Source organism: Megalobrama amblycephala, linkage group LG24 (assembly GCF_018812025.1).
Source record: "Megalobrama amblycephala isolate DHTTF-2021 linkage group LG24, ASM1881202v1, whole genome shotgun sequence".
NCBI lineage: Eukaryota > Metazoa > Chordata > Actinopteri > Cypriniformes > Xenocyprididae > Megalobrama > Megalobrama amblycephala.
Window position 1 is genome coordinate 510,554 of NC_063067.1, and position 13,410 is coordinate 523,963.

General features: G+C 39.1%; 1 protein-coding gene across 3 annotated transcripts; it reads left to right on the top strand.

Annotated features, from left to right (window-relative positions):
• Positions 1-62: 62 nt before the first annotated feature.
• On the top strand, positions 63-13,172 carry LOC125260720 (coiled-coil domain-containing protein 171). 3 transcript variants are annotated; one of them, XM_048179217.1, is made up of 24 exons: positions 63-361; positions 761-912; positions 2,648-2,798; positions 3,114-3,288; positions 3,603-3,793; positions 3,868-4,014; positions 4,239-4,331; positions 4,445-4,605; positions 5,486-5,666; positions 5,885-5,996; positions 6,285-6,358; positions 7,687-7,776; positions 7,937-8,095; positions 9,034-9,201; positions 9,276-9,419; positions 9,511-10,030; positions 10,142-10,314; positions 10,693-10,827; positions 10,970-11,155; positions 11,389-11,534; positions 11,954-11,999; positions 12,135-12,260; positions 12,530-12,658; positions 12,938-13,172. In XM_048179217.1, the coding sequence occupies exons 2-24, from the start codon at positions 791-793 to the stop codon at positions 13,058-13,060; spliced, it is 3,552 nt and encodes a 1,183-aa protein (XP_048035174.1). In that variant the 5' UTR covers positions 63-361; positions 761-790; the 3' UTR covers positions 13,061-13,172. The 3 variants fall into 3 exon arrangements, with proteins under 3 accessions (XP_048035174.1, XP_048035175.1, XP_048035176.1); XM_048179218.1 differs by having other exon boundaries at positions 63-350; XM_048179219.1 differs by lacking the exon at positions 63-361 and having other exon boundaries at positions 748-912.
• Positions 13,173-13,410: the final 238 nt, after the last annotated feature.

A 13,410-nucleotide genomic window follows, 5' to 3' on the forward strand; every position in this document is an offset into this window, starting at 1 on the left:
ATTGAAAACTAAATTTCGTTACTGTTCGTCATCATCGGTCGTTAAAGAGTTAAAATTCCGCGACAGGAAGCGGCAAAATAAAGATGTTTAAAATATTTTAACGCTTTATTTAATCATTTAAAAAAAAAAAAACGTAAGTAAAAATTAAAAAGTAAAACGCGAGCGATAGGTGTTTTGATGAATATTTCGCGGTGTTTTTCGTTTATCGTTGTTGTCATGGTGAGGAGGAAAATGGCGTCAGATTCAAACAGACGCTGAGGAGTGTTTACAAATGCAACTACACGGATTTAAACACTTTAATGTCGTTTCACTGCAGTAATTCACCAATCACGGACAGACGAGCGTAACAGGCATGTTAATGGTGGGCTGGTGTTTAGATTTAATGTTGTTATTTTGAATTGACCGTTTATCGCTTTTAGAAACAAACACGTGAATTAAATTCAGTTTGATTTGAGTTTTTACTGTGTATCATATAATTCATGTATTATATTTATAAATTACGTGTATATAAACTGTAGTTTTTGTCAAATTGTTGTGTGGAGCTATATTTAAAAGCATCTCTAAACCGGTTTTCTTTGTTATATTTATATATAATATTCTGTGTTTGTTTCATAATTGTAATTCTTTATGTTTCTCCTTCTCTTTGTCTTTATAGGAACTTTGTAAATCCACCTAAAACATGAATGTATTTTCTCACTGACATTCTCATTTTAAGCTATATTTGTTCATGATAAAGTGCTTATACAGTATTTTCTGACAGATCTCAGACCTGTAAGGACACGTTGAGGTCATGCCCACTGACCTCCGTCCACGCCATGGCAGTCGAGCCAAACGTAAAGACTCCAGCCGCCCTGATTCCACCCTGCGGGCGTCTCACCCGTCCGCCCTGACCCCACAGGAGGAGATCAACAGGTTTGTTTCTAACGTGTGTGTGTGTGTGTGTGTGTGTGTGTGTGTGTAAGCCAAAGACTGAAAATAATTTCATTAATTTCTCTCCCTCATGTCGTTCCACACCCGTAAGACCTTCGTTCATCTTCAGAACACAAATTAAGATATTTTTGATGAAATCCGATGGCTCAGTGAGGCCTGCATAGCCAGCAATGGCTACATTTCCTCTCTCAAGATCCATTAATGTACTAAAAACATATTTAAATCAGTTCATGTGAGTACAGTGGTTCAATATTAATATTATAAAGCGACGAGAATATTTTTGGTGCACCAAAAAAACAAAATAACGACTTATTTAGTGATGGACGACTTCAAAACACTGCTTCAGGAAGCTTCGGAGCGTTATGAATCTTTTGTGTCGAATCATGAACTGATTTAAATATGTTTTTAGTACATTAATGTAGACCTCACTGAGCCATCGGATTTCATCAAAAATATCTTAATTTGTGTTCTGAAGATGAACGAAGGTCTTACGGGTGTGGAACGACATGAGTTAAACATAATAAATGACAGAATTTTCATTTTTGGGTGAACTAACCCTTTAAGTCCAAATTTTTACTTGGTATGTCATAATTTTGACTTTTTTAAGGTAATAATTATGACATTAATTTTGTGACATATGACAAAATTATGACATAACTTTTTGTCATAATTTTGACTGTCATTATTTTTTACTTTTTGTCATGATTTCGTTTTTTGTTTTTTGGCCAAACAAAATTTTTGTCAAATTTTAACTTAGTATGTCATAATTTTGACATTTTGTCAATTTCGGCTTAGTATGTCAGTTTTAACTGTCATAATTTCAACTTTTTGTCATAATTTTGAGTTTTTGTCATAATTTCGATTTAGTGTTATTATTTTTTTTGTCAATTTAGACTTTTTGTCAGAATTTTAATCTTTGTCAGAATTTGACTGTCACAATTTGACTTTTTGTCAAAATTTAACTTAGTATGTCATAATTTTGACATTTTGTCAATTTCGGCTTAGTATGTCATTACTTTCTACTTTTTGTCAGAATTTTCATCTTTGTCATAATTTGACTGTCACAATTTCAACTTTTTGTCACAATTTTAACTAAGTATGTCATAATTTTGACTTTGTAATAATTTTGACTTTTTGTCACAATTTCGACTTTTTGTCACAATTAAATTGAACCTACTATGTCATAATTTTGACATTTTGTCAATTTCGGCTTAGTGTGTTGGTTTTGACTGTCATAATTTCAACTTTTTGTCAGAATTTCGATTTAGTATGTCATTATTTTCTACTTTTTGTCAGAATTTTATTTTTTTGTCAATTTAGAATTTTCAGCTGTCACAATTTGACTTTTCGTCAAAATTTAACTTAGTATGTCATATTTTTGATATTTTGTCAATATCGCCTTAGTATGTCAGCTTTGACTGTCATAATTTCAACTTTTTGTTATAATTTCGATTTAGTATGTCATTATTTTCTACTTTTTTTCAGAATTTCGACTTTTTGTCAATTTTGACTTTTTGTCAGAATTTTAACTTAGTATGTCATAATTTTGACTTTTTACCTCATAATTATGACTTTTGATTTAATTCTGACGTTCTATGCTGTGGTTTTGATTTAGTATGTCATAATTTCATTACAGTTTACCAGAGCATGATTAAAGTTCTTTTGTGGTGTAAATGGGCCTTGGTATGTATGTGTCCTCACAGCGCTGTGTTTACAGGCTCAGAGACGTGATTGATGGGCTGCAGAGAGACAGACGGGTCGGTGAGAGAGAGACGAGTGATGATTTCACTCTCGCGGCTGAGCTGAGGTGGAAAATCAACCAGCTGGAGAAGGACAAACTGGATTTCACTTCCAAACACAATGAAGAGGTACAAACAAACACCTGCTGCTCTGCCTCTGACAGATGTGATCAGGACACTGCATGAAATACTGTATCCCACAATGCACTTAGCCATCCGCTTTCAGTGTGACGAATTCTTTAAAAGTCATATTAACCACAATTTTTACAATTTACTGTTATATACTTCTCATTATATTACATCTTTATTCATCTTTACGCTGAATTTTGAGCAGGCACAGAGCAGCCTTAGCTCAGCATTTGCTGAATTAAACATGACATAATAATGTGATTTCAGTGCAGAAATGAGTTTTGTAATGCGCTCTGTCATGTCATATCCCTGCAGGTGTCGCAGTATGAGGCGCAGGTTGCCCGGTTACGGGCGCAGGTGGAGCGCGGAGAGGCGCAGCGGCAGACTCTGGAGTACGATGTTGCCGTGGTGAGGAGAGACGCGGCAGCGGAGAGGAGAAACGCAGAGGAGAAGATGAAGGAGCTGAGGAAACACAATCACAGGCTAGATGGTGTGTGTGTGTGTGTGTCAAGTCACTAATCTGCTGAGTGTCTGCTGAGACAGACCTCATCTCTGTATTCCACAGCATTCATGAAATACAACCATTTCATTTCACACCTGTGATTTGGTGAAACAGGGTGATTTGGTGAAAACAGGGGTGACAGTTAACAGGTTAACAATGCCAAGATAATAAAAACAAAATATTTTGGTTGGTCGCTTGAGACGCACCTCATCAAAGTGATGAGAGTGTTCATTGTTTGTGTGGAAATAACCATTGTATGATCCTGACAGCGAGTGTGTGTGTGTGTGTGTGTGTGTGTCTAGTCCTCAGCTCAGAGCTGCATCAGAGAGTGTCAGATCTACAGAGATCTTTAGAGATAACGCAGCAGGCGCGTGAGGATGACCTGCAGGGCCTCCAGACGGAGCTGCACGAGAGAGACCGTCTGCTCCTGAGCGCAAATGCTGAGAATGACCAGCTGCAGGCCGAAAAGAGACAACTAGAGACACTGATACAGGTCTGTCCATGCGTCTGTCTCACTTATCATCTATAGACACTGTTTTTGACTGTTGACTGTTTTTGTGTTAACAGGAGCAGAATGACACCCTACATAAACTGAAATGTGAAATGGAGAGAATGAAGAGAGGCGGAGAGAAAGATGCAGAGAAACTGAAACACAAATCAGCAGAGCTGAACCGCAGCGCAGAGAGAGAACAGAGACTACGCTCTGATTTGGAGGTCAGCATCATGATTATAGTAACATGAGTCTCACGATTTTTATGGTCAAATCTGCTATCTGGTGCAGTAGATCATGGCACTCGATAAATATATATATTATATATATACATACATACAGTGAATATGAGTGTTTTGCGCCTGATTTTGACAGATGCATGATCGTATGTGTACGTGCATTAATTATGGGTGTGTGTGTGTGTGTGTGTGTGTGTGTGTGTGTGCAGTCAGCTATGCAGAAGGTGAAGGATCTGGAGCAGAGCGTGGAGTCTGAACGCACCGCACATCTGCAGTCTAAATTCAGCTCTGAGATCATCCAGGTAACACACGTGTGTTTATGACTGAACACATGCAGTTACGCTGGAGCAGTGTCGCGCTCATTCATCTGTGTGTGTGTGTGTGTGTGTGTGTGTGTGTGTGTGTGTGTGCGCAGATGAGGATGAGAGATCTGGAAGGCGCTCTGGAGGTGGAGAAGAAAGGTCACGCTGAGGTCACGGCCAGTCTAGAGCTCTGGAAGCAGAAGTTTGAGGAGGTGGAGCGGTTGAACGCTCACGAGAGAGACAAGTCACATGACATGAGCCAGAAACTCGCTCAGTAAGATCAAACATCCCCGTGTTTATTCCAGGTTTTGTCATTGGAACATTATGGCTAGAGCAGGGTTATTATCGCTAACTAAAACTACTAAAAACATTTGAAACGATTTAAATAAAATATAAATATTAGTTGAAAAACTTACTAGAAATTAAAAATAAACTCAAGTAAATTATTAACTGGAAATAAATAAAAACTAAAACAAACTAAATCTGAAATAAAAATATATTAAACCTAAACAACATTTAAAAAACACAAGATAAATAATGAATTCATTTTGCATTATTAAAGCATTTGGAGATGCAAGTGCATTTAAGCACTTAGGAAATCTTTAAAGGCTGTGTGTTTATAAATGAGTTTTTTCCTCCACGTCAGCAGCACTTACAAACACCAAAATTTACAGTTTTATTCCTGACTATATTCTGAAGGTTTTTACTGTGGGGTTTGTTCATATATCATTCACACTCATTTATATAGCATTTTATTTCTTAAAATATGGTGAAAATGTGTTTGTTTTTTCCGGCTGTTGACAGCAATTTTTGATGTATAATGTGATAAAAAGAGAAATCCAAAATTCCCTTTTTAAAAACCTTTAACTCTAGTATGTCCACAAAATCAAATAAGAATTTTAACCAGGATGTATCCAATGTTCAGAGTTTTTTTTTTTTTTTTTTGCATTATTAAAGCATTTGGAGATGCCAGTGCATTTAAGCATTTAGGAAATTATTGTCTGGGAGCAACAGCATGATAAAGATGCGGTACATAGATTTTTATTTGTTAGCTTCACTATTGAGTATTGTAAAGAATGAAAAGTGTTTTTTCTTCCAATCTGTTTTGATGTTGTTCCATGTATCTGGAATCACATGTACGTGGATGTGTTCAGGTTGGAGAAGGACTTCTTGACCATGAAAACTGATCTGATTGGTCAGCTGGATCATGAGAAGGCTGCATCTGCTGAGCTGATTGGTCAGTTAGAGCAAGAAAGGGTGGAGTCAGTTAAGCTGTCAGTCAAACTGCAGGAGCAGGAGAAAGTGTGGACAGAGAGACAACATGAACACAGCCGGGTAAACACTCTGATGTCTCTTACCCATGCCAATATACTTTTATATCATTTATGGCGCCACACTGGCCATTCTCACACATTCTCTCTTACATCGGTGATGTTCCAAGTGTCATTTTCTCAGTTTGATTTAATGTGTTATGCTGCAGTTTCACATAAATTACCCCCTCATTTGGCAAAGTGAGGCTTGTTCATTCTGAACACTGTTTGTGTGTGTTGTAGGTGCAGGAGGCTCTTGTCTGCATGCAGGAGTCATATGACAGTCTGCTGAGCGATATTGATCAGGTGCTACAGCAGTATCAGCAGCAGGGGGCGACACACACACACAACACAGGTCAGTGAAAAAAAGAGATCCTCAGACAGGTGAGAAAAAGTTACATAACACATTACTTTCCGTAAAAAGTAACTATTTAACTTAGTTATTTTTAGGGAGTAACAACATTTTGTAATGTATTACTTTTAAAAGCAACTTTCCCAACATTGATTAACACAGTTTTTCCCTGTTTATTACTGTGAATCTGGTTTAAAGCAATCTGTATTGTATAAAGTGCTTTTATAAAATAAATGTAGCTTGACTTGAAGGCATTTTACACGTGTGTATGTGTGTGTGTTTGCTTTTTAGGGGAAGGATGTAAACACGATGCATCTGCTCTAATGGACATTTTGCGGCGAACGCTACACTACTACAACACACAGGTACAACCTACACACATGCAAAATATACTTTAAGGTGTTGTGCTAATGCAAATAATACTGCATATTTTGAAGCACTAAAGGGATTAATCAAGCACATTTTGATAGATTTTGCTGGATTTTTTTCCTTGAACACAATGCATGAGCTCATGAACTTTATTTGGCTGTTCTTGAGCTCAAACATAAATAATGCAAACATTTTAATGTGAACGGTTTAGTGTTTTCCACTGATGGAATAGAATAGGGCATATATGATGAATACTGCAGATCTTTGGCAACTCTAATTAATAAAATAAAAATATTAGCTCCTTCAGAAACACATATAGCAAAGCTCACTTCCCTTATAAAACTATAAGTACAGACACCAGAGTGATAGATCAGTTTAGTGTGTTACTAATTACTACAACAACACAAACTCTGTGGTTGATTTTACACATTTATTGGCTGAATGAGGCATTGCGCTTTTAGTGAACAAACGAATTCAAATGGACAAAACAAAAAATTTATTAGTGATTATTCATTTATATTATATAGTATAAATGTATAAAATGTTTTTATGTAAAGCCGCTTTGAATCGTGTATTGTGAAAAGTACTTTACAAATAAATTTGACTATTAAGATAATAGTTGAGAGAACTTAAAAATCTGAATGCATCATGTTGCCTTCAGTTTTTAACTTTTCTTAAGGCAAGATGCATTGGATTTTCAAAAAGTGTTGTTTCAGACTAGTGGAGAGAAAACATCCAAAATTCACTTTTTAGTGTTTATTTTACTGCACTTTATTCAATTACAATACATATCTTTAAAGGCTGTATGTTCAAAAATGAGTTTTTTCCTCCACTTCAGCAGTACTTACAAACACCAAAATTTAGAGTTTTATTCCTGACTATATTCTGAAGGTTTTTACTGAGGGGTTTGTTCATATATCATTCACACTCATTTATATAACATTTTATTCCTAAAACATGGTGAAAATGTGTTTTTTTTCCGGCTGTTGACAACAATTTTTGATTTATGGAGTGATAAAAAGAGAAATCCAAAATTTGCTCTTTAAAAACTCTAGTATGTCCACAAAATCAAACAAGAATTTTGAACCAGGATTCATCCAATGTTCAGATTTATGTTCTGGAAATGTATGCAAATAAGTGCATATTTAATTAGATAATGTGTCATTTGCATTTTAAACAACATTTCAGAAAATTTGTAAAAAAAATAATAATTTTTTTTTCAATAATATAATCATCTTGTTAATCAGATTGGCTATTCACCTGTAGTGTCTTGCTTTAAGAATTCTTTTTTACTGTGTGTAATTTGTGAATGTTGGATTTGTAGTTGCAGGACTCTGTGATTGTGATGCAGAAGTTGAATGATGAGGTCAGACAGAAGGACGAAACGATCACTGATCTCCAGAGGAACATCCAGGTGTGTGTTTGTCACTGTTCTACCGATGAACTCGGATGATTCGGGATCTGGACGACTGGATGCTTTATATTGTAACTCGATGTAGGTGTCCTGAAGGAAACATCAGAGCGACGCAGAGTTCAGTTTCAGATGAAATGATCGTCTTTCTGTCTGTCTGCAGGAGTGTGAGGCTCGCGGTGTGTGTGTGAGTGAAGAGGTGAAGCGTCTGCGTGCGTGTGTCACAGACGCTGCAGCTGAACTGCGCAGACTCACACAGCAACACACACAAATACACACACAGATGAACACACTGCGACAGCAGCATCACAAAGACTGCCAGGTACCAAAACTAAAAGCATAAGAAAACAGTTTTGTTACTTGAATAAAATAAATTTTAACTGAAATATCAAATCTTAGACCTTTTTTATTTCAGCTAGTTGCCAAGGCCACATTTCTCATTTTCTTTTTTATTTTAACTTGAAGTACTAAAATAACGAAAACTAAAATAAAAATGAATGGAAACTATATAAACACAATTTTAAAAACAAAAACTAATGAAAATAACAAAAACAAAACAAAATGACTAAAACCTTAACTAAAATTAAAATTGAATATATAAAAAAAAAAACTAAGTCATAGCTGAAAACTATTAATGAAAACCATAATTGTGTAGCAATGAATAATGACAGAAATACTATTAAATATTAATAAAAACTACAGCTAAAACCTTATCTAAAATTAAAATGTAAATGGAATATATTAAAATAAAAGCTAATTCATAATTCAAAATATTTATTAAATCTATAATAGTCTATTAGTGAAACTAAAATAACACTGCCAGAAACATAATGACAAAAACACACAAAATTGCTAAAATTAAAACAGAAAATATAAAAAATGACTAATTCAAAATATTAATAAAAACTACAACTAAACTCTTAGCTAAAATTAAAATGAAAATAGAATATAATATGTAAAATATACTTTAAAATATTTATTAAATCTATAATAGTACTGAATATCAGTGATAATAGGATAACCCTGCCAGAATCATAATGACAAACACACAACAAAATTGCGAAAAATAACTAAAATTAAGGTGGAATATATACAAATTCAAAATATTAATAAAAACTTTAATAGTATATCAGTGATACTAAATAGCACTTCCAGATTCACACACTTACACTCAGTGTTCATTTCCTGATCTTCATGAAATACTTTGCTTGATCAGGATTTAATGGTCTAATAAAATTGTATTTTTATTACCGTGTTTAGGAGAAACTGGCATTCCTGCACACGCTCTATCAGCGTCTGATCGCCGGGTGTGTGCTGGTGACGCCGCCGCACAGCATGCTGGGCAGCTTCTCATGGACGGAGCTTAGTGCGTTGGTGCAGGAGCACGTGGACACGCTGACCTCTGACCTCTCCGCAGCCAATCAGAAGGTGAGAAGGGGCTTGTGGGAAAGATATGCTGTAGATGTGCAGTTCTGGAGTTTGAGAGGTTGTTTGTGCGTCAGGTGTCGTGTCTGGAGGGGAAATCGGCAGCACTGGAGAGTGTGAACGCACAGCTGAGACAGAGAGAGGAGAGCTGGGTCAAACAGAGAGAAGATCTCAACACACACTACACACACCTCAACCACCAGCTGCAGCTGAAAATACAGGTACACACACACACACACACACACGTCACCGATTTATGGCTCCACTAGAACAGGTGTTCCTGCTTGAATGTTGATTATTTTATCTTTGCAGGATCTCAGTAGGCAGCTGGAGCAGTCCGAGGGGCGTGTCCACTCTCTGGAGCGCACTCGGGCCGAGCAGGAACAGGAAGTGATGCATCTGCAGTGTCTGTGGGCGGCGTGCGGTTTGCTAGCGGGGTGCGTGCGCGCGCTGCGGAGGCAGGTGTGTTTGCTGGCTTGGCAGAAGGCTGCGCTGCAGGAGCGCATGAGTGACGCGGACGCCTTGAAGACGGAGGTCAGCAAGCTGCTGCACGCGCTCGGCGAGGGCGGGGTCAAAGGTCACGCCAGGTTCCGGCGTTGTGCGATCGCAGTGCTGGCGGCGGGGCGTCTGCGCACTCTGGGACGGAGCTCCGCCGTGATGTTCAGGGTGGCCGTGGGCTCCGGGCCGCAGGTGTGCGTGAGTGAGGTGAAGCTCAGAGAGGAAGAGGAGGAAGAAAACGGCAGCAGGGTGATGAAGACGCTCAGGTCCACTGCGCTGCTCCGGCTTGCGCACACGTGCATGGAGGAAGTCCAGGGGGAAATGAGCAGAACCGGTGAGAAACGCACACGGGCAGCACTAGTGTTATTATAGTTAAATTGATACAAATATTTTTGTAGCTTGAAATGAAATTACTGCTCTAATGCTGGTCATGTGACTGTGCCAGATGCGGCTGGTGTGATGTCAGCGGCTCAGAGCGGGTGCAGGAAGTTGTTGGAGCGGCTGCTGTCAGACGTGGACTCTCAGTGCTGTGGGCATTATGGGAAGGACTCGTTGGCACGGCGACTGCGTGACGGACTCCACGCGCAGCACACTAAACACAGCTTCTGCAACAGCAAGGTACACACGTGAAGCGTCTTTTCTTCTCTATTGTGTCGTATATCCGAGTGAAACGCTTCGCAAACAAGAACAAATGTAGGGCGGGGCTTGATTTAGTCTGTGGGGAATTGATTGGATGGTTGTGGTTTGCTGTTGGTGGATCTCATGTGAGTGACAGGTTGCTCCGCCCTCATCATCAGAGAAGAGGGAGGAGAAGATATTCTGATTCAAGATTACCAGGAACATGAATTTAACACAATAATGATGAATCATTTAGAATAAACACCGCAATAAGAATGGTTGATTTTGATTTCATGGTGACTTTAAAGAACTGAGCCTGAGCGTGAGCCGCTGGTTTAGTGCCGCAGCTGTAACACGTGTGTGTGTGTGTGTGTGCAGATGATGATGGCGTCTCTTCAGAAGCACATCCTGGAGTTCACACAGCGTCTGCATTCGGCGGAGGTCGAGCGGAGGAACCTGCGGCTGGAGCTCTCGCACATCAAGCGCACAAACGCCGGCAGAGACACACACACCGTGAGTCAGGCTTTTTAACGCTAGATTTGTAACTTGAATGTGCAAAAACAGTCCGTTATTCTGCTTGATTTTGCAACCTGGTATTTGTTATCATATTTTCTTTATCATATCATAAACTTTTTTTGGTCTGTGTGTGTGTCAGGCGTGTGCTCCCCTCCAGCAGTTCGAGCGAGTGTGTGAGGAGCTCAGCAGTGCCCTACAGAGGGAGCAGCGCGCTCAGGCTCTGCTGCACGATCAGGCCTCTCAGCTGCAGCAGCTGGGCCTCAGCATGGAGCTGCACACGGGGGAAGAGCTGGAGAAGGACCGCACACTCGCACAGGCTGTGCAGGTACACACACACACACACACACTCTGAGAATGGACCCACGTTTCCACTGACCATAATAAACACAAATAAACAGTGCAGCAGCCTCAAAACACATTTTTGCGCTGATCTTCCACCGTTTTTCTTTGTAAACATGCACTAACAGTTATCAGACGTGACGATGAGATGTTATAGATAATCAGATCCATAGCAGAAGTGAGGAAGAGGAATGATCCGGACTCTCATTGTCTCATCAGAGTTTGTCAGACGCTAAGATGGAGTTGAGGAGGAAGGATCAGTCGCTGCGCTCACTGGGAAAACAGCTCAGCCAATCACAGCAGGAGAACAAACAGCTGCAGCAAAACATCATCAGCGCAGAGAACGCACTGTACACGGCGGCAAAGTAATACACGCTCTCTCTCTCACACACACACACACACACACAGACACTCTATCTCAGTGAGGTCTCTCCATAGACGTAATGGTTTTTATACTGTACAAACTGTACATTCTCTCCCCTAACCATCACAGGAAACTGTCTGCATTTTTACATTTTTAATAAAACATTGTTTAGTGTGTTTTTAAAGCTATTTTAAATATGAGGACTCATGAAATGTCCTCATATTTCATGTTTACGTCGTAATACCAGTGTCATACCCATGTCATTATACACATTTGTGTCCTCATAAATCATGAAAACACTCACACACTCACACACACACACACACACTCACTCTACGGCTGATTTATTCATAACATTCTGTGTTTTACTGTACATTCCATTTTTATGATTTTCACAGATTTTTCTGCATGTGTTTCTAGGAATAGAGAGTCTCTGATGAGCTACATGAAGTCTGTGGAGAAAGAGGCGAGAACACACACACACACACACACACACACACACACACACACACACACACACACACACACACACACACTAAAAACATCAGCTGAACCACGGATCAGTTCCCTGTTGCTTCATGTTGTCTCTTTCTGTTTTCAGATGAACGTCATTCTGTCCAAAAGAGCCCCATCACAGGATGATTTCACCCTACAGCTCTACAGAATGACCCTCATACCCTCAGACTCACAAAGCATCATGGGAAACCCAGAGAGAGAGGCATGCCAGGTACAAACTCTCACAAAAAAATCACATACTTCAAGTCGAGTCGGCTTTATTTCTGCAGCGCTTCATGCAGTACAGATCGTTTCAGAGCAGCTTCACTGTAAAAAACAGAATCAATGATTCAAACTTCAACTTTGAACACTAAGTGTATACTTCCTGACATCATAGAACGGTCACATACTCCCCTTTCCAGAGCCGAAAGTGAAATGGGAGTTGTAAGTGATGTCCCATGTTGCATTACACTGTGAAGAAGTAATGTGTGTGTGTTGTAGCGTTTGGTGATGCGTTTCCTGGAGCTGAATCAGCTGGCGTGCTCTAAAATACCATCCCAGGAGAGACGGATCTCATCATACGAGTCTCACATCCCCGCGCTGAAGGACGCCTGCCTGCGGGACAAACCGGTAAGAGTGATGAAAACGCTATTTCTGAATCTTCTCTGAATGTTCAGAGCGTCCAGCTTTTTTTTAAGTTTTAAAAATGTTTTTTCTTGGTTATTCGAACGTTATGGGAACATTTTGCAAACATTATGTGAATGTTACTTTTGAATGATCTCTGAATGTTCCAAAACGTTTAAAAACTAAAACTATTAGAAAACTAATAGTACTAGAGCCGTATTGTGTGAAAGCCTTGAATCTGGTCATGAACACATCTGCATGTCTCTCTGTGTGTTTGTTTGGCAGTTTTCGTCCTGTGAGCCGCCAGCAGAGGTGGATTGTGGGACGTGTCCGTCAGACGCTGCGGTCGCACTGAAAGGTTCCTCCAGAAACACACTCTCAGATCTCACGAGAGAGAGAAAACACTGACGAACTGAGCTCTGTTCACACTCTTTATGATGTTTGACTTCGGTTTCCCCGTGGATGATGTTTATTAGTCACACTGTTTACTAGTGTTATTAAATCTGCAGTGATTTACTGATGCGAATGTCTCTCGCACTCATTTACACTAAACATCACGGTGGGGTAAGATGGGACGCACCCTAAATCAGGCAAAGTCTGCAGTATTTTTGACTTTCTAAATATACAGAACTGGTCAGAAAATCGAAAATACAGTAAAAACAGTGAAATATTTTTACAATGTAAATCAGCTGCTTTCTATGTGAATATAGTAAAGTGTAATTTATTCCTGTGATCAAAGCTGAATTTTCAGCATCATT